The sequence below is a fragment of the Oryzias latipes genome, chromosome 17 (assembly GCF_053564925.1).
Source record: "Oryzias latipes strain Hd-rR chromosome 17, Olatipes_Hd-rR_3.1".
Lineage (NCBI taxonomy): Eukaryota > Metazoa > Chordata > Actinopteri > Beloniformes > Adrianichthyidae > Oryzias > Oryzias latipes.
The window spans coordinates 18,389,692-18,409,609 of NC_136253.1; the positions used below are offsets into that span (position 1 = coordinate 18,389,692).

The 19,918-nt window shown below is 38.7% G+C and overlaps 1 protein-coding gene across 6 annotated transcripts in view; it reads right to left on the reverse strand.

Annotated features, from left to right (window-relative positions):
• kcnn1a (potassium intermediate/small conductance calcium-activated channel, subfamily N, member 1a) overlaps nt 1-19,918 on the reverse strand; it is a 97,211-nt gene that overhangs the window by 37,766 nt on the left and 39,527 nt on the right. For 5 of the 6 annotated variants that reach the window (XM_078934817.1, XM_023964964.2, XM_078934818.1 and 2 more), the window contains exons 2-4: nt 7,893-8,366; nt 3,734-3,829; nt 1,241-1,659 (exon numbers count right to left, since the gene is read on the reverse strand). In XM_078934817.1, the coding sequence (XP_078790943.1) occupies nt 1,241-1,659; nt 3,734-3,829; nt 7,893-8,282 (905 nt within the window). In that variant the 5' untranslated portion in view covers nt 8,283-8,366. Of the gene's footprint in view, nt 1-1,240; nt 1,660-3,733; nt 3,830-7,892; nt 8,367-12,425; nt 12,451-19,918 lie in introns of those variants that run through there. The other variant, XM_078934819.1, reaches the window with a different exon arrangement.

Consider the following 19,918-nt stretch of genomic DNA (forward strand, 5'->3'; position numbering starts at 1 on the left):
AGCCAAAAGCAAAATGTTTTCAACTTTTCCTGATGTCAGCTTGCGTCTGGAGCTGAGGCAGTGGACACGGGACTCTAACCCTCACGTCCAAAAGGTAGCAAAAGCTTAAATAGTGGAAGACTGACACCTTAACAAGCTGTCTGCTGGTAAAAAGTCTATATTGGTGAGTGGTGGTGATTGATTATAGATTAATGCTGCTTTTAAGTGGTGTCTGAACTGCGTTACGATATAAGGCCGGGGTTTAAGAGAGCGGACGGCGTTAACACAGTGCTGCTGAATGAATCTGTACAGAGCAGCTGCAAATGTGCTTTGAGCTACTGCAGTGGAAGAGAAATGATCCACTGTGGTCTGCATCCACAGCTAAATAAATGCTTAGATTAATGTACCTACAGTACATTTGTGGGAACATTGTTTTGATTCTGTTTTCTAAAAAAGAAATGCAAACTGTTTGAGTCTAAAATGAAAATGTCCTGAAAGGGTTGAGGTTTCTGAACGTTAGAAGGGATGCTAGAGGAGGGAAAGGTGCAGAAAGCTTTCCTCTAAGCTGATATTTGTGCAAAGCAGCACGTGTTTGCCAGGATTGGTCTGACAAATTCTGCTGCATACATCATCCACCCTCCACCAACCCCACTCAACCAAGCAAGAGGACGTTAAAACATCAGAGCTGGCATTAACGCCTCATTTCCCTTTGCAAATCCAAAACAAAAGAGAGAGAGTGGGAATCTTTGCCTTTGCTCCCTGCCTCTTTCACTTTCTGGGAGAATTCCCGCCGTCCCCCTGAGAACAACCCCAATGTGTCGTTGTTTTTGAGGGGGGGGGGCCTTCGGGGGTCCTGGGGGGCTGCTCTGCATTACCAAAACAAACCATTCAGCAAACAAACAATTATACACTCATGAATTATGGACAAGTCGTCTAAAACAGCAATAAAAACATGGAACGGGGGGACCCAGGGGTGGGTGCCGTGCTAATGAAATGCGCATCGAGCTGTTTTTACGCACGCAGGTCGCAGTTCAGTCAGTCGACTAATCGGCTAACGACTCCACACGTTTCTGTGGTCAGCTGAATGTAAGTGACAGAAAGAAGCAACACTGAAAAGCGTGGGACATGACAGCAACAGGGGTGCCAGAAGAAAATGTGTCAACAGCAAAGCAACACAATCGTGGTCAACCATTCTGTTTTTCATCTTCAGTGTGTGCCAAAAAAAAAAACATTCACCATAACCCCACAACCTGGTGTTTACCTCTCACAGACACGCACAGTCCATGCAGCAATGATCCAGGAGGATATACTGAACACCAGCAACACAGTTCCCGGACAGATGGTCATGAGTGTCTTCATGACGAAGCGCGTGTTGAAGTTGATCTTATTCAGGGCGCCTATGCTGCGGGACGAAGCGTCCGTGAACAGCTTGCTGTGGAGAAGCATGACCCTGCCGATCAGGTAGAGTCTCAGGAACATGGGGATGGAGAGGATGATGTCCACATCCGCGTCCGCCACGGACGGCGTGTAGGTGAAGGCCAGCCGCGCCGTCCACGTGAAGACGTATTGGCCAGGTATGGGGTGGATGGCACACACCAGGAGCTCCAGCACGATAAAGAAGATCCGCTCGTACGTCATGGCTATCCTCCAGTCGTCCGCACCGTTGTCGACCATGAAGAGCTGAAGGGTAAACAGGCGGAGGAGATTTGAAGAGCGGTGCATTTCATGTCATTCATAGCTAAACTGCCATTTTATCGTGCTGTCTGCCAATGGTGAAGCTAGAACATTTTATTCGGAGGGCCGAAAGGATCCAAAATAAGTTTTTAAAAAAAGTAATTAGAGGAGCTCAAGATTTCAATGGAAAATATTGTTTTTGTTATTTTTGCAACGCTTAAATAAGCTTGTGTTGATGATTTCTTAATCTTTGTCAACAATGATACTAGTAGTGATTAAAAATGTGGCTGCCCTCAGCCCCCCCTGTGGCTTCGTCCCTGCTCTCTTGTGTTGTTAACTAAAAATAAGTTAACAAGTCTTTCCCTTTTAGCTTTATTTAGTCCTTACATATTTACCTAAAGCCCATGTCACACAGCCACTACATACATTTTGGGGATATTGCACTGGTGAAAATCGGTCATACGTGAATAGATGTGGAAAAAGTGAGAAAAGTTGTGGTCTCTACGTGATGTATCACACATGTAAGACATTAAAACCATGAAAGAAGTACAAATAACCAGGCAAAAAACAACAACACATAAATCAATGTAAAAGCCAAATCTCTCCCAAAATTCATGCGTCTATTACGTAATTTGAATGTGATATGTGCTACGAATACATGATATGAAAGTTTTACATCAGTGATACATGCGTGAAAAGTCAGTCAGACGTACGTGGAAAACTCGTGGAAAACCGCATATGCGTCTTGCAAAAATCACGCACGATTGCATAAGATTTTGAGATTGAGCATAAACTACGTAAAATTCCCCCCAACTGCGTGATTTTTAACCGAAAAACTGAGAATCTCAACCTGTCGATTTATCACGTTAATCATGATTTATTAATTACAGACAAATTATCATGTTTTTTTCTTCATCGTGTTGATCTAATAATTGTCATGTGAAACTTAATTTGAACTTAGTTGAAATTGCATCTTACAGTGTCTCAAGTAAGCAGCGCCTGCCTGTCGTTGATGTGGTGCCATCAATGTGCAACTTTCTAGTTCTTGAATGAATTAACCCAAATCAATGCCTTAACGCCACGACTATGATCTATTATGTAAGGGATAAAGCCAGAAGAGGAGTTCATTATCATAAATTAATGGGGTACGCGGAGGGCTTATTGCATTGGTCGGTAAACCTTATCTCTGCTGACATTTTGCTCTTACGGTTGAGTGCTGGAATACTTCCTTAAAGGGAAGGACAGCTGTGGAAAAAAGTATGTCAACATATGTATTATGGTATTAATAGGAAGTTTGTGGTTAATAAATTTGATGTGTTAAAATAGAGCATTCAGAACCTGATGATTTGTTTTAGTTTTTCTTTAATGTTAGACATTGAAAAAAATACCCCTTGTTAGTGCAAAAGTAAAGGTTGGAAGTCTTTTATATTAGCAAAGACACTTTTTTAGTAGTATTTTGATCTTTTACTGCACCACAATATCACAAATTTAAGTGAAAAAAACTCAAAATGATGATTTTCACAGTAATTATAAGGTTAGATCAAACATAGATTAATTAGATAAATTAATTATAGGCATTGATTAATTTATTTGAACATAAAATCAACTATATGACAGCATTGTAATAATTATTCAGTGGTAGATTTAGGCAAACAATAACTTAAAGACACAACAGTTGGAAAAAAAATACTCAAAAACCAGAAGACAGTGAGACATAAGCAAACCCCAAATTTTCCTGGAATTTATGGAATCCAATGTTAATAGATGGGGCGGGAACAATGATTTACCAGCAATTTTACATTTATAGTGGAAAAGGTAGCAAGTTCAAAACCTCTTTGGCTCAATATTAGCTTTTGAATTTACTTTGTCTTTACAAAAAAAAGAAAATGTTTACGTTTTATTGCAAACAAACTAAGAATTGACATTGCATTTCAAGATGGCAGTCTTATATACATTATATAAATATATAAAAAATATATATATATATATAAAAATAATGTTTACAAGAAAAAAATATGTTTTCTCCCTTCAGCCTAAAGTTTTCACTATCTTTTTTCTCTCCCATTTATTTTGAACTTACCTGGATTTCCCGGGCGTGGTACATTATTATAAGACCAAGCAGTATAACAGTGGAAAGGCTGATGAGGCATTTCAGTGCAAATGAGTATGAAGATTCCTGTAATGAGAAAAAAACAACATGAAAAAAATAAATTACCAGAGTCAAAGCTTCATCCTGTATCAAACAGGCCTAATGTAAATAATCAATTTCCAGTCACTATGTGGCTTCTTCAAGTAATTCCAATTTCATTTGCAGCAACCATAACAATCCTGATCGCTCCTGGTTTGATTATTTTCTTCTTTTTTTTTTTTTTTTTGGTATTCCTCAATATTTTGAGTTTTAAACCTACAAAGGAAAAAAAACATACAGAGATACAAAAACACATCTCAAATCAAAAACATACACATGCTCAGACACGGTACTGTACAGGAAACTGTGTCTGGCTCTCAGGATGTGGCTAAACAAAGCTGCTGCAGATGTAGGTGCAGCCTGATATTATCTGGACGTTGTTCTAAACTACCAATTAATCAAAGCTGCACAGAAAAAAGGGGGACCTTCCACTCTGTGGTGGTTTTGCATTAGCAGCCGTGTACCACAGTGGTGATGAATAGTCTGGCTAGAAGTAAGGGCTGCAAAGCTGTTTAAGAGGACATGGGGAGCATAGATCTTGGAAATGAGAACCTTTACTTCTCAATAGTCCCTTATACGTTGGTAAAATGCCAGCTAATAAATCTTTGAACTGGCGTGGTGCAAAGAGGCTGCTCTGCAGCCGGGTAATGATGATGGGGTTGTTAATATAATAATAACAACACGAGCAACAAATGATAAAAGCGATAAGTGGAAGTGGTTTGCATAATCGTGGCCTTGATGGCAGTCGGAGCTTTCCAATATTACTCTGTCCTTCGGTGGTCCACATTTCAGAAGGTATTTTTAGCTGTCAACTAGATTGCTTTGCTCTTGCATCCAGAGACACGTTCCAAAGACATTCAAAGATTGTTTTGAGAAGTCCCAGCTGAAATAACATTCAGTAAACCAATTAATTCACCTGCCAGAGGTTCAAGGAGGTTTGTGTCCCAGTGCTTTCGAGCTCTTTGTGTTTCCCTCTTTAAGGGTGCAGGAAAAGCACACCGAGCTCAGTGACACGTCAGGGAACAGAATGTACGTGGAACATGCAACGTGTTCTTTGAGGTAAGGTGTTTAGAGCAGGTTGTTTTTCAACAGAGGTCATGCCTGGATTTTTCGGATGGTTTTTTGGACATATTTAACAATTCAAAAGTGTACTTTGGTGGTTTCTGTCTTTGTTCACACGCTACGGTCACACCTAGCCTCAGAAGCGCATGTTCCAACTCTTCTTCAATGAAAAATCTACCTAAACACACGTATGCGCTTTACAGACTACCGCGTTCAAAACTCTTTGTTCATGAGTCACTACGCAAGTTTTAATGGGTGTATTCAGACTGGGAAAAACGTTTGTTCCGGACCCATTCCGCTTGATTTGGTCCAGATCGAGCTCTGAACCATGTGTTTGGTCTGTAATCAGACTGCCGTCGAGCAGCCTTTCCTGATTCAATCAAAGCTAGCAAACAAGACCACGTGAATAAAAATCTCTTCACTCATTGGTCAGGAATTACGAGGGTGGAGCAAAGCAACTAGAGACAAAGAGAATAGAATAGAATAGAAACTTGACCTCTGCACTACTCACGGTAGTTCATTCAAACATTATACTTTGCTGACCAATTTTGAACGTCTGTATCAACGTCATGTTCAACACTTGAAGCGTTTTCAGCTGTGTTAAAATAAACAACTAAACAGTTTGACAACACAACAATCGTTGTCAATCATATGTCCACAGGTCTTCTGTTACTACATTCTGACTGTGACTTAGGTTCTTTTAATATCAAACACGGTTGTGGTTTTTTTTCCACATACCAGACATGTCATGACGACGAAGACATCCGTCGAAACATGTCAGGTATGTGGGAAAAAACACAACCGTGTCTGATAATAGAAGAACCTAAGAAGTCAGTTAATAATACAGACACAATGAACTTTATTGAACATTCTGACTGTGTTTAGAACACGTGACCACTGGCTTTGGCAGTGTTTTTCAACCAGTGTGCCGCGGCACACTAGTGTGCCGTGGGAGATGGTCAAGTGTGCCGTGGAAAATTGCCCTCATTAACTGATCTAAAAACATTAACCATCTCCAGGAAATCAGCTCTTTGTTCATCCAAACAGGTCCTGATAAAACACTGAGTAGTTAGGAATATAAACGATCATAAAATACTTTTTTCGTTGTGTTTATTTGATTCTATTAAAGACATTTTGATAAGAATGACGGTAACGCGAAATAGCTGCAGCTATAACTGTGTAAGGAAAAGTCCCGCAGCTTTTACTGTCTCCACGACTCCACCAATCATTCTTGAAGGCTTAATCACATGTCATCAGTCTGACCAATCAGAAGTGGTTAAAGTCTCCACTTCCTTGTTCCAATTTAGCTCATAACTCAGTCAGTTCCGACAAAAACACCAGCTAAAGCTCGTCTTTAGCGGTGTAACTTTCCACAGAATCCAGTGTCAGACCGTGGAACAAGTGAAATAAACCATGAAGCTCAGAGACGCGAGTCTTTCTGCCGTTTTCTCGCAGTTTTCACACTACATCTCCCATGATGCATTGGCTTAAAGGGACAGCGTCTTGAAAACACAACGAACATACAGTTTGTATGTAACTTAACTTTTATTACATCTTTTAGAAAAACATCTGCAACTTCCTGCTTTTTCTGCCACAATTATCACAAAAATGCACGTCAGATTGCCGGGGGGGGGGGGGGGGGGGGGGCTGTAGATCAAAACAGACTATGAGTTTCTGCTTTTTTTTTTTTTTTTGGGATGCTGGTGTGCCGCGGGATTTTTGTCAAGGTTAAAGTGTGCCGTGGCTCAAAAAAGGTTGAAAAACACTGGGCTATGGTAGCTGTTTTGATCCATTTTTTCGACTCACAGGATGGATTGTATTCAGACTGAGGAATCTCAGAGTGAAGCTCAGTCCAATTGGAAAACGAACCGAGACCACCTCAAAAGATGGGTCAGAAAGCTGTTCCTGGTCCCGGACCAGAGGTCACTTTGGTATATTCAGACTGAAACTTTACTCTGGATTATCGGGGCAAACAAACTCTGGGTCACTTTAAGCAACTCAAATGTGTCCAATCTCAACAAACCCAATGTTATTTTTTTAGGCTCTACGTACAAAATACACGGTTATTGAGCACGTGCCAAAAGTGAAACCAGTTGAACCTTGACCAGTCAGGGACTCTGATTTGGTAGTCTTTCTCAAAACACAGAAGTGCCAACCAGTTGAAAATAAGGAGAAATTAATATTTGATAACTTTTATCAGCTGGAGTTATTTTACCCCAGTCTTTCATATATTGAAAAAGAGCTGTGTAAGAAAAAATCCGCAGCAAGATTTTCTAAATTTGCACCATTTCAACATTACATGAGTACATGCTCTAGAGTCGGGCGGTGACAGACCAATATGACCACTATATGCTAAAAGCCACACATGTCCGATGTGAACATAGCATGACAGTTTTTACATAATTTGTTGTAGCTGGAGCAGCAGTGGTATATAATAGTTTCAAATCACTAATGTATGTCAGCTATTTATCTTTTTTCCATTCATAATCTTTCCATCCATTTCTTTAACTTGCCTCATCCCTTTCCATTCCCTCGTCACTTTCCATTTTGGTTTGAGCTTTTTTGAGAAAATTGATACAAAAATAAATTTGTGTGTTTGCTATATCCAAATTGCTTTATATTTATCTATGTGTTTTACACTGATTTTTCATGTAGTTGTTGTTCGTGTTTTAATTCATACAATGTTTTTGTGACTCACAAATAAACTTTAAATTTTCTTTGGGATAATAAAAACCCCAACCCACCAATCTCCCTTATTTAATCCCCATGACACAAAGATCGTTAGTTCCTTGGCTAACATCCTAAGTAGCCATGGGGTCAATAACACATTGATACGATCAGTTGTCTGCAGGAACATCCTGATCACCTGAATGATTAGGATGTCCTAATCCCACAAGACCCTTAGACCTCTCCCGATGAACCCACAACCGAAGAAAAACAAAGAGCGGTCGAGGACACATTGATCTACTCAACTATCACATTCACTTACCTTAGTGTAAACCCCCCACGAAAGTTCTGTCTCTGTCACCATGACAACAATCCCAAACATCCCGAAGATGAGTGCGTAATCACTCAGCCGCTTCCTCTTCTCAAACAGCGCCCTCCGATGACCAAGTTTGTAGCCAATGTCCCTGTTTTTCTTCTGTGGAGCCCTCCCCCCACCTCGCCCGCTGCCCTCCCTGACTAAGCTCTCGTTGGAAGCCTTGCTGGGGTCTTCACCACTGTTGCCCTTGGAAACCACCACCTCTAGGCCAGAGCTGTGCAGCGTCTGTAAGGGTTGTGTCTCCGAGTCAAGCTCTGCGAGGTTGCGGCGCGACGAGGACGCCAGGCTGCCCACTAATGGTCTCACCACTCCGCCATTGTACTTGCAGGTGTTCATGGCTATCTGAGGGAGTCGGCCACTGCTCTCAGAGAGAGAGGGCTTTGATCCAGCATGGCTCAGCTTCCTCTGCTCAGTGGTGGCCTGTGGACACAACAGATGGGTAAAAATGAGACACAGTCCACACATCTTTAGATCTTAAACGGAGAGTTTTGTAAAGTGGCCCTGAAGTACAGGTCATGCTTGCAAATGCAAAGACCTATTAAAGGGCCTATATCACGCAAAATTAACTTTTTGAGCTTTTTAGTTTCTTTTAAGGTAAATCCACATGAAAAACAATCCCAAAGCAGTATTTTGATCCGTTTACACATTCTTAGTATTCCTCTGAAAACCTGTGCTCTGAGCAGCAGCCCCTCCCAATCCACGAAAACGAGCGGTTCTCACCAGCTAACGTAGACCAGTGAGGAACCGCCCCTTACAGGAAGAGTCGGCGCTGCCCCAGGCTAACACACACTCCCACTTTCCACATTCACCCACAAACGTCATTTACTTTTGATTTTTGTAAGGTTTCATTTTTTTTGGAACTGTGTTTTGGTTTCTGGTTTATGTGATAATCTTTGATAGTTTTGGCATTGAGTAATTTGTTGATGTGATTTGCACTGTAGTTTTGTCTTTAACATGAAAAAATAAAATAATATTATATTTAAATTGCAAATTATACAATGATGAAATAAAGTTGCTAAACTTTTTTATAGTCTCAAGCACTAAGGAAACTTTCTTTGGCAACATCAATTTTTGAAATTTGAACATAGAGAAAGTTTTCCATTAAAATGTACCAAAATAGATGTTTGTTTGTTTGTCTGGGAGGAAGTTTCATATAACAGCTTTCCCATGCAACAGAGTGGCATCAAAACTGGAACTCTAAAAAACAAGTAAATAATAAATGCGCTTAGATGTATAAATAAAACCATATAACTCATAGTGGACCCTACAAAGTGCAGAAAATTGAATCTTTGCACAGCACAAAATCAAACCTAAATGATTAATGCTCACTGTGACCCTATTTTCCATTAACATGAACACATTTCTTCCAGAGATAAGAAGCAAGATGTCCAAAAAAAGAGATTAAAATACCTTTGCAATGATAGAGAACCAGGATAAAATGCACTTGATGTGAATAAAGTCTAATTTCAGTGTAAGAGGAATTTGCTGTGCTCTGAGAATGCCGCACCACACACCTTGGAGTTCTTATGAACTGCGAGTTTCTGATACGCTAACACAGACATGCGATGTCCCTTTGCAGAGGCTGCAGCGCAGTCATCCCAGCTGCATCCATCTGCCTCTCTACTCTTCATAGACTTGAGCAGATTATCATAATGGCTTATGAAAACTTCACATGGAACGGTGCCTTTTCCAAAACAAGTCGAGGTGTGTGATAACACCGCCGGTCCTTTCTATTAGTCCTGACAAAGCACGCTTAATGCCTTTAAATGTGCTGGTGGGAATACAGAAGGGCATCCCTAATGGAAATTTACTAACTCTGTTCCTGTGATGCTATCTTCTTTGGCATATTGTTGCGCATGAGAACACGACTAAAGGTTAAGGATTAGTGCAGACCATAGGGTTTCTAATCCCTTTTCGGTATTAAATTGCTTTTTAATCTGTGCCATTAGAACCCCCCTTTTATACTTTTGATTTGCTTGAACTTTGAGTCTGAATGACAGGAAAGATTTGAGAAAGGGGCGCTGACACGGCAAAATGCTGTGATCGTGCTAAAGCCAGCTAATTTGATTTAGATTCTGATAAACAGGGGTTTCCCACATTTCTGGAGAATCACTGGGGTTTTTTTATTCATAACTGTTCAACACATATGTTTGAAACATTCCGGTTTAACTAGCATGGCGATAATTTGTGAATCAGGAACAAAAAGGCTACATTTATGCTGAAAGCACTGTACCAGGGTATGTTGGGATTTTGGCTAAAATTATGGTTTTCTAGACTTTCCTGACATGAAAATGAAATCAGGGATCAATTTAGGTCATATAATGGATACAAGTAAAAAGAAAAAGAAATAGGAATACGAAATTCTGTATTTGTCCCTCAATGGGGAAATGTACTTGTTGAAACAACTACTACATACAAACAGTAAAGTTTTTTCACTCATCTGTAAAGGTAAACAAAAATGTACTGTTTGTATGTACAATTCAAAAAGATTAGGGAAAGAATTTTGGGGATTGTTTGGGTTTGAGAACAAAAAAGTTCAGTGCTGAAAACATCAAATCTAATTTAAAATCTCATATTTATTGTATTTTCTGCGCTGTAAGGCGCGCAAAAAGCCTTAATCAATAAAAAAAAAAGAAAAAAAAGAAAGTGCACCTCATAATCAGAAGCACCTTAAAGATCAATTTAGCTGCAAACAAGTTTTGGGTAGACTGTGCTTTTTACTGACAAGGTTGGGAGTTGGCATAGTCACAGTTCGTTTGGTTTAACTGTATCGATCTGTTTTTTATTTGTTGCTAAAAAGGTTTTCACAAGTATTGTGACAATGAAAATGCAGCTAATGCTTCTTACATGGCTAATGTATAATAATGTGTTACTAAACAAGTTCTACAGTTACTGTGAACACAATCAAAAGTCAGACTGACTGACTTCTATCTGACTCTTTCGTCTTGCGTAATGCACCTAATACCATTGTCCGGGTGAATACTTGATTCTGATTGGCCGCTGGGTGTGGATTAAAAAGTGATAATGTACACCTAAAAGAGAAGATCCGCTCACATAGCTTAAATGTATCACTGCGCTGGCTTCGTTGAAACAAACTTTTGCTTTATCATATGGACAAAAACAAGCGGTAAAAGGTGAACTTTCGCTCTAAACTGATGCTTTGTTTAACCCATCGTGACGATCCGCATATATATATATATATATATATCGCTTTCCTTTGCCAGTGTCCACTCAGCCATTACCATGACAATTTGCTGCGTCACATTATTTAAAGTCCTCTTTCTGTAAAAAAATGATTTGAACAGATAAATAATGTATTTCTTTTGCAAGTGAGCATGGTATAAGCCAGATAATGGCCTTCAAAGTGTCAAGGTGGACTTCAAGACTTTGCTAAAGCAACCGTCCTGGGCTTCACATCATCTGTTAATTTTTGATGATGGACACCTCATCAGACAATTTTCCTATAGCTCGGTGCGCCTTATATGACATAAATTCCCAAAATAGATCATTCGTTGTCCTGGTGCCCATTAATTTGGTGCGCCCTATAGTATGTAAAATAAAGAACTTAGGTTTTCTTTAATGTCCCCGCATTTGTTGGTTCTTTTGAAATTCTTAAAGATTTCTATCATAAGCATTTCTAGCATTTTTCTTGCACGCAATATTTCACATCTTCAGGCCTCAAGTCTTTTTTTCTTAAGGATAGTCTGATCTTTGTTCTGATTTTATTATTACCTTAAGCAGGACAACGTGACGCCTCAGTTTCAGAAAAGTTTTCTATTGTTGCTGAGGAGGTAAATTCTCTCTGAAGTCTTTCTCTCTGAGTTTGGAGTATTTTTAGACTCAGTCACACTGTTTGAGTTATTTGATGTGTAAATATGGATTGTAGTTCCTAAATCTGGGACAACACTCACACGAGGCCTGCTTTGTCAAGAAGGGCTTATAAGAATTGCAGAAGTGAAATCAAGTTTGTCCTTCTCAATTTAATTCATTTCTGTACTATCATTCATACTGCGATTTGATTCTCAATCTTCTACTTGACCAATTTGTGATTAAAAACACTTAAGTTTACACTCTGTCCCGCTAGCTTACAGTCCATAACACCCCCGCCTTACATTACCAGTGTAACAAAAATGGAGAGCAATGTTGGAGCTATCCAGCTGTACAGTTTTGAGCGAGATACCAATCGAAGAAAACAAAGATGTACATGGATTTATTCATCTACAAGTGGATGCCTCACATTGGAGTGGAGCAGGAAGCCTGTGGTCCATCAAACTGCATTTTGTCATCTGCTCCTGATTCACAACAAGATCAACAAACAGATACACATTCATCTTAATTAGCTGTTTTTAAAACACAACAAAGCAAGAAATAGTCAAGCAGATCAAAACAAACATTGTGACTTCTAGTGCCCAGTTGGCACAGAGCCACGCTTAAACAACCAGCTGATCACCTCATAAATCCCCCGTTCTCGCATCTTACCGGCTTCCTCTCAAGTCCTTTTAATATGCTCTTGGTTCAAGGATCCCTGAATTTCTACCTTTTCTGTCAGATCTGTGCTCACCTGGTGTGCCGCACCCAAATCATGTATGGACAGGTATGCACACTGTTTAAACGTAACCCTTATTATTCTATCTACCTTACTTTTTGATGTTGTTGTATTATTTACTTGCCCATTTTAATGCTTTTTTTTTCCTATTTACATTTTCTTTTTAAGCTTTATTTACTGAAACCATTTTTTTAAACATAGATTTTACATGATCCTTAACTTGTGTTACTGATCTGCTTGTTAAAAGTAAAAATGTGCTAAATTTAAGCTGTTCTTATTTTGTGACGTGGTTAGATTTAGAGATTTTGCTGTGTCATCCTTTTCTTTCCATTCATTTACTAAACTAGTTTTGTCCCTTTCGGAGTCACGGGGCTGCCTGAGTCGATCCCGGCTGCTGGTGGGTGAAGGCAGGAGACATCCTGGAGAGGTCGCCTGTCTACCGCAGGGCCACAATCACACACCCATACACACTCACACCTAGGGACAATTTGGAGTAACCAATTACCCTATGAAGCATGTTTTTAGATGGTGGGAAGAAGCTGGAGTCCCCAAAGAAAACTCACACATGCACGGGGAGAACATGCCAACTCCACACAGAAAGGTGGTGTTCTGTTTCAGGTCCACCAGCCAGGACTTGAACCGGGGCCTTCTTGCTGCGCCACCGAGCAGCACCGTGCGGGGTCATCCTGTTTCTCTAAAATACAACCAATAAACTGAACATAATTTTGTGATTTTCAGATCCTATTCAACACACAATTTGAAAAAAAACATGTTCACTAGCTGCCTATAGCTCACTGAGTATTGGATTAATAATGGTGACTACTGCAATTCAGCAGGACACAGCTCTTGGGCTTAGGACATTTTTTTGCCAGTTATCTGTTGCAAGTTTTATCCCTGCATTTCACCGCTAAATTACTCATTCTACCTATATTTTTGTTCAAAAATTTCTACAGTTAATAGAGTGAAAAGATTTTCATGTGTCAACAAATAATAAACTGTCTGCCACCCAAGCAGCTCGGCTTTATTTCATCACCTTAACAACCAGACTGGTTTGTAGCAGGGGGGGAATGGTGGACGACTCGTAGACGGCTTCAAAAGGCCCTGCCATGCTCAAACCTAATGTGGCGTCAGACCCCAACTTGGTTTTGTTCTCAGCATTATCCATGTGCCATGCAAAGGTTGGCACCTCATGATTAGAACCAAAAGCCTCATTACTGAACAGCTTAAAGGAAGAAACCATTCTTCTTGCCAAACTCCCTCTTCAGGCAGCTCAAATCTGAGTCCAAAGAATACTAAGTGTTTAGTGCTGTGAGGGACAATGTGCAGCAGTTTTAAATGTTTATGAACTTTTAAAGACCCACTACAATGAAATAGATCCATGTACGTCTTTGTTTTCCTCGTCTGAGCAGGCATCTGGCTCAAAACTGTATGGTTGGATAATATTGCTCGCCTTCTTTTTTTACACCCGTAATAGGTTGGGGTTGTGGGGAGCTGTAAGCTAGCAAGAGCGGATGTAAACAAGGGGATGAGGGGAAATGAAGGCAGATTTACTCCGCACCAACAGTCCCTCCCAAACTCGAATTTGTAATTTCTAATGAACTACTGCTGCTCTGCAGAAACTATGACTTAGAAAACAGTAACGTTTTTTTTGTGGCTAAAAACAGCATCATCATAATAAATAAAAAACCCTGGGAACACTTTTAAAATAGATCAAAAGATGATTGGAGTAGGACTTTAACGTTTATGAACCTTTACGACATCTCTGCATCATACTAGACTGGTTCTGACAAAGATGACATGAAAGGAAGATCCTGGAAGACAAAGAAGGAAAAATAACAAATAACGTTAAGATCAAGGACTGGAGGAAACATGAAGAAGGAAGAGATAAATGAAAGAAAGGTAAAGACTGCTTCCTGTAGGCGTCTCTGCCAGCCACAGAGTGATTGAGAGCTGCAGGCTACACTCTTTGGTTTGTCCCTGCACCCCAGACACTGTCACATTTCTATGACAGGCCAGCAGGCACCGGGGCTCCTCCGTCCATCCCTGACCAGCATGTGGATCATAACTCAGTGCTGGCGAAGACAGAGCAAAAGCAGCAGCTGCAGCCACACATGCACAGGAAGGTACTCCATCACAGCTGTCTGCTTAGGTTCTCCACAAAGGGATTCATTTAGGCTGGAATATTGTTAAAGCTTTGAATGCCAAATATAGCAATGACATTTTTCTGAGAGCAAAAGAAGAAAAAGCATCCTAATTTTTTAAATAGTTATTCCCTCACATTTTGAAAAAAAATAGCCATTTGAGTTGTCTATAACTCTGCAGAAAGAGTTTTTTATTTGATAAGCTAATAAATATAAAAATGAAGCAACATGCAGAGAGGAAAATATATATTTTACTACACCTCATTTTCTAAGAGACCAGACCTAAAACAATAAAGGGGTTAAGTTGCATGGGTGAGTAAACATGTTAAATATCATCTCCATCTGTTGGTCAGGCACTTCTGCTGCACTAATTCAGGAAGAATCACCTGTTCCACACAGCCCACCCTATGGCCTTTTAACCCTTGTGTTATCTTAGATGACCCCACCCTTACATTGACGTGTTCTCCCTACCATGACAAAGGAGGATAAAGGTGGAAAGATTTCATGTAATCCATGGACACCAGTGAAGATCACAAATCATTGGAAAAAAAAGGTTCAGAGTACTGTCTAGTGGGTCTAGATGACCCAACTCCCAATGTTAAAGTGCCTAGGATAGCACAAGGGTTAACAGCAAGCACTGCTTTCAGAAATCACCAAAATTTAGGAAAACACCAAACTTTTAGGAATCACCAAACATTTAGAAATCACCAAGCTTTCAGAAATCAACAAGCTTTTACAAATCACCAGAATTTCAGAAATCACCAAACATTCCAAAATCACAGAGGTTTGGGAAATTACCAAGCTTTCAGAGATCTGGCCATGTTTTCCTTTTTATAAATTGTTTTATCAGAAGTCGTTGGATGCTGTGCTGAGTCATCTAAGATTTCACACACATGATACTGTATGTGAGTTTGCATTTCCTGAATGCGTGTTTAAGGTAACAGACTGATGCATTTTTCTTTTCCAAAATCTGTGATCAGTCGAGTTTTTATATACTATCTATATAGTATAAACTTAAAATGTTTGAATTTAGTCTGAAGTATTTAGTTACTGTACCTATACTCAAGTATACCTAATAAAATAAACTTTAAGTGAACTACTTCAAGGTTAGAGCACCAGTGGTCCTAAAGTGTAAATCACACCAACAAACAAGTTCAAGTAAAAATATATTAAAGATCATCGCAACAATTAAAACAAGAAATTAAAATTAAAATAAACATTCAGGGGCGGAGCTGCAGGGAGGCAAGGGGGGGGGGGGGGGGGGGGGGCAAGTGCCCCCCAGCAAAAAACGCTGCTTCCATTGTTTCAATTTTTTGTTTTGATTTCTGAAATGTAATGTGGTTTTTCCTTTTTAATTGTCGGGATTTTAAAATGCTTTTGCACTGAATGATTTGTTTTTGTGATTTGCACTATCACAGACTTTTAGTCCAGGTTTTCCAAAATAATCTCAAAATTCATCTCAAAATCATTTTGGTATCATATTCCATATTTTTTTGACTTGGATCTAATTTTATGGAAAAACTCTCAAAATCTCTATTTTTAATGAAATGATGTCACACCTATAGACTTAACAGATCATATTTTGTTGAACTTCTTTTTAGAAGTTCCCTCTCAAATGAAAAAAAAATGTAATCTTCAAACAAATCCAGCTAAAGAACACAAGAAAGTCTCCTAAAGATTTCACTTCTTAAAACTCATTCCATCTTGTTTTTATTTTTCCTGTTCCATCATTATGTCCTAAATCAAATTTAAAGAAGCTAATTTGATTACAAATTTGATGAATATCCATATTAAGATTTTTAGTTTTTGCAATACCAAAAAAGCTTCTGTTCTAATATAAGAAACAGCTTAATTAAATATTAAATTTCAATAAATGTGAATAGATGTTTCAGGAAATGTAATATTCTGAAGAACCCTTTTTTATAGGTAGTTTGATGCCTAATTAATGTAAATATCAGATAAAATCAAACCATGTACAAATCAAAATTAAAAAGACATTTAGAAAAGTAGAAAAAGGAAAAATAAGTCCAAAAGTGAGACAGGAGGGAAGAAACAGACGTGTCATTTTTCTCTTTGACAGGTAAATGGAAGGATAAAGATGTAGTTTACCTTTAAATGTTTTAAAAGCTGGCCTTCCTTAGAAGGTTTGGTGCCTGTCAGCTATTTGGGAAGGTAAACTACATCTTTATCCTTCCATTTATCTGTCAAAAAGAAAAACAGCCCATTTATGTAGATGGAAGACAAAGAGAATGTCATTTCCCAGCATTTTAGAAAGAGGACAAACAGCAAGAAGTACTAAAATTAACAGCAGCCGTGAGATTAGTAATAAAACAGAGGTAAGTCACTGGTCTGAGGGGAGACAAGATAAAGATCTAATATAGTCCAAAAAGATCCCTAATGTTTTAGCACTATTAAGTTTTCATGATCACATATCTGGTATTTTCCATCTCAAGAATATACATAATAATGACTGAGTGAACTCAAGCTGGAATTTAATCTAAACAAATGCTCAACAGTGAACAAAGGTAGAGATCAAACAGCTTTAGGACATAATATATTATAGAACATTTTCTAGTTTCTATTTTAGGGTGATGTATGGTCCTTTGGTAACTTAACACATATACACATCTTCAACAGATGCATATACAGTATATGATAATATTTAACCTTTGGCACACTAAAGAACCACTTTTTGATGAAATCTGAGTTTTTTTCGCAGCCCATTTTCCTACTTGGAAGTAAGACGACCCCTTCTGTCTGAGTCAATGGCTTTCGCTTCATGTGGGTGCCGCCCATTTTATGACATCATCCTAGAGCTGGCCTCGGCATCGTGTCAGCGTGTCTCCCACGAAAACAAACAACATCCAAACTTTTGCAAAGATGGATGTGCATATTGTGCATAAGAAATAAAAGAGTTTTTGCCAAACACCGCTAGCTCCAGGAAGTGGGTGTTTGTGTTAGCCTGGGGGCGGTGCTGACAGCACAGACTCTTTCTGGAAGACATACCGGTACTCAGAGATTTCTCTAATATTTATGAAGAATCATAATACACTTAAAAGATCAAAAAAGTTGTTTTTGCATAACATAGGCCCTTAATCAATATAATACAAGGTATCAGAAAGTACATTTTGCACAGAAATACCTGAATTTAAAGACCCACTCAGTTAAATTATGTTTTTGGTGTTTTTAACATGTTATTTTAGCATTTTTCTCATGATGGAGGACATATATAAAGAAAATTAAGATGAAAATGGCCTTTTTAAGTATTTCTTTATCCAATTTGGTAATCACGATGAGACAAAAAAAACGTATTGAAAACCATTGCATTACATACGTAGAAAATGCGCAGGGTGGGCCACAGCTCTCTGCTCCAAGCTCTTAGCAACAGGGAAGAGAAGAGGGAGCTGGGTTTCCCCACACCAACAGAGTTCCACAACTCAGAGTTAATTTTCTCATGAACTATTGCCACCCCGCAGAAACTATGTCCTAGAAGGTTTTTTGATTTTGACCAAAAATGATTCAAATTAAAAGACCAATGGGAACAAATAGATCAAAAGATGATTGGGGTGTGAATTTAAGGTAATCTTAAATTAAGGTAATCTGTTTTTGGCTTTTGAATAAAACAAATATAGAATAAACATTAAAGCCTGATAGGGACCAGTTTACAAACACTTTTACAATGCATGAAGTGAATCATCTGTTTATATCAGTGAATAGTTGGAATTACGTCAACATAGTTACACTCAAGAAAAGGGTATGAAAGAGAATTAGACAATTTAAAGGCTTTAGAAATATTAACACTGGAGGTTAGTCCTCTAAAAATTCTCAAATGTTAACATCTAAATTAAGAATAGACTTTTAGACTTTGTTCTAACTATTTTTTCAAAACTGACCTCTGTCTTCCACTCATACTTTTCTCTTGATTATAAGGGGAAAAGAAAAGCCAACTTACTCTTTATGCTAGTTTTTTACATTGAAAAAGAGATCTCATTTTACAGGTAAACAATGCATTAAAAAAAAAGCCCCTAATTTCATTGATATGCAGATTATCAAAGGGAAAATACCCAATTGGAACATGTGTCACAATCACTCGGCATGAACGCTGCAGTTTAGACATCAGAAAACCCTAACAGAAGCTAGAAACGGTTTCATTCCCCAGCTCTCCCCATTGCCTCTTGTTCTTTCAGTCTCCATTTAGATATCAAAGAATAATTTGCCAAAAACAAGGGTAGACCTTCATTAAAAGGAGGCAGGTACATGCCTGTGGGACCAGGTTTCATTAGGACAAATAACATGCTGTTCAACAGAGACACAGTTCTTTCGTAATTAGGACCCAACAAGGTTATTGCATGTGTGCATGCGTGTGTGTCTTATAAATTAGGTCCTGGGGAGATTGGGGTTAGAACTGATGAGGAAGGGGGGTTACCTTCCCTGTGGGACATGCATTGCCTGATTAGGAACAATTTTAATTTCCAGCAAATTAAAGGACAGGGTTGTTGGGAAACTGATTTGTGGAATTGGGCCATAGATGATGGGCTGGTTCTGAGAGGACTGCAAACCAGCTTAACCTTTCAGCGTTAGCAGTCCTTCAGAGTGGTCTCATAACAACAGCAGTAACATCTAGAGGCGTCAGGAAGTTTGGCACCACTTTGTCTTCTGCTTTTGGCAAATAATGGCTCTTATTTTGTGAAAAACTCCTTTAATCATAAAGTGTAATGAAGTAGACTTTCCTGAAATTAAGTAACCGTGACCTCAGATTTATCCCAATGGGTCACGTCATGATATAACCGTATTTTATGGACTATGAGTCACTTAGGAGTAGGCCTAGAAGTTGCAGCAGCCAAAAAGTGCATAATAAAGAAGACTAAAAGTCATAAAAAAGTTGTGCTTTTAAAAGAAACTTATTTAACAAAATAGGGGAACAAGGTTGAACATTTTATCTTGAAAAGCAAATCATAATAACAGAATAGATAATAATAGACTGAGTATATGATGATTTACTACAATAAACAGGGTTTTTTAAACAATAAAGCTTCATGAAACACAGGAGGAATCTAGTAAGTAAGTGCAACATATGAACAATTATTCAGCATTAAAAATGTGCTGACAAGTTAACTAAACTCTTTATATAAAGGTCATATCACACAGCCACTACGTACATTTGCACATTTTCTACATACAGTACAGACCAAAAGTTTGGACATACCTTCTCAATCAAAGAGTTTTCTTTATTTTCACGACTATGAAAATTGTCACACTGAAGGCATCAAAACTATGAATTAACA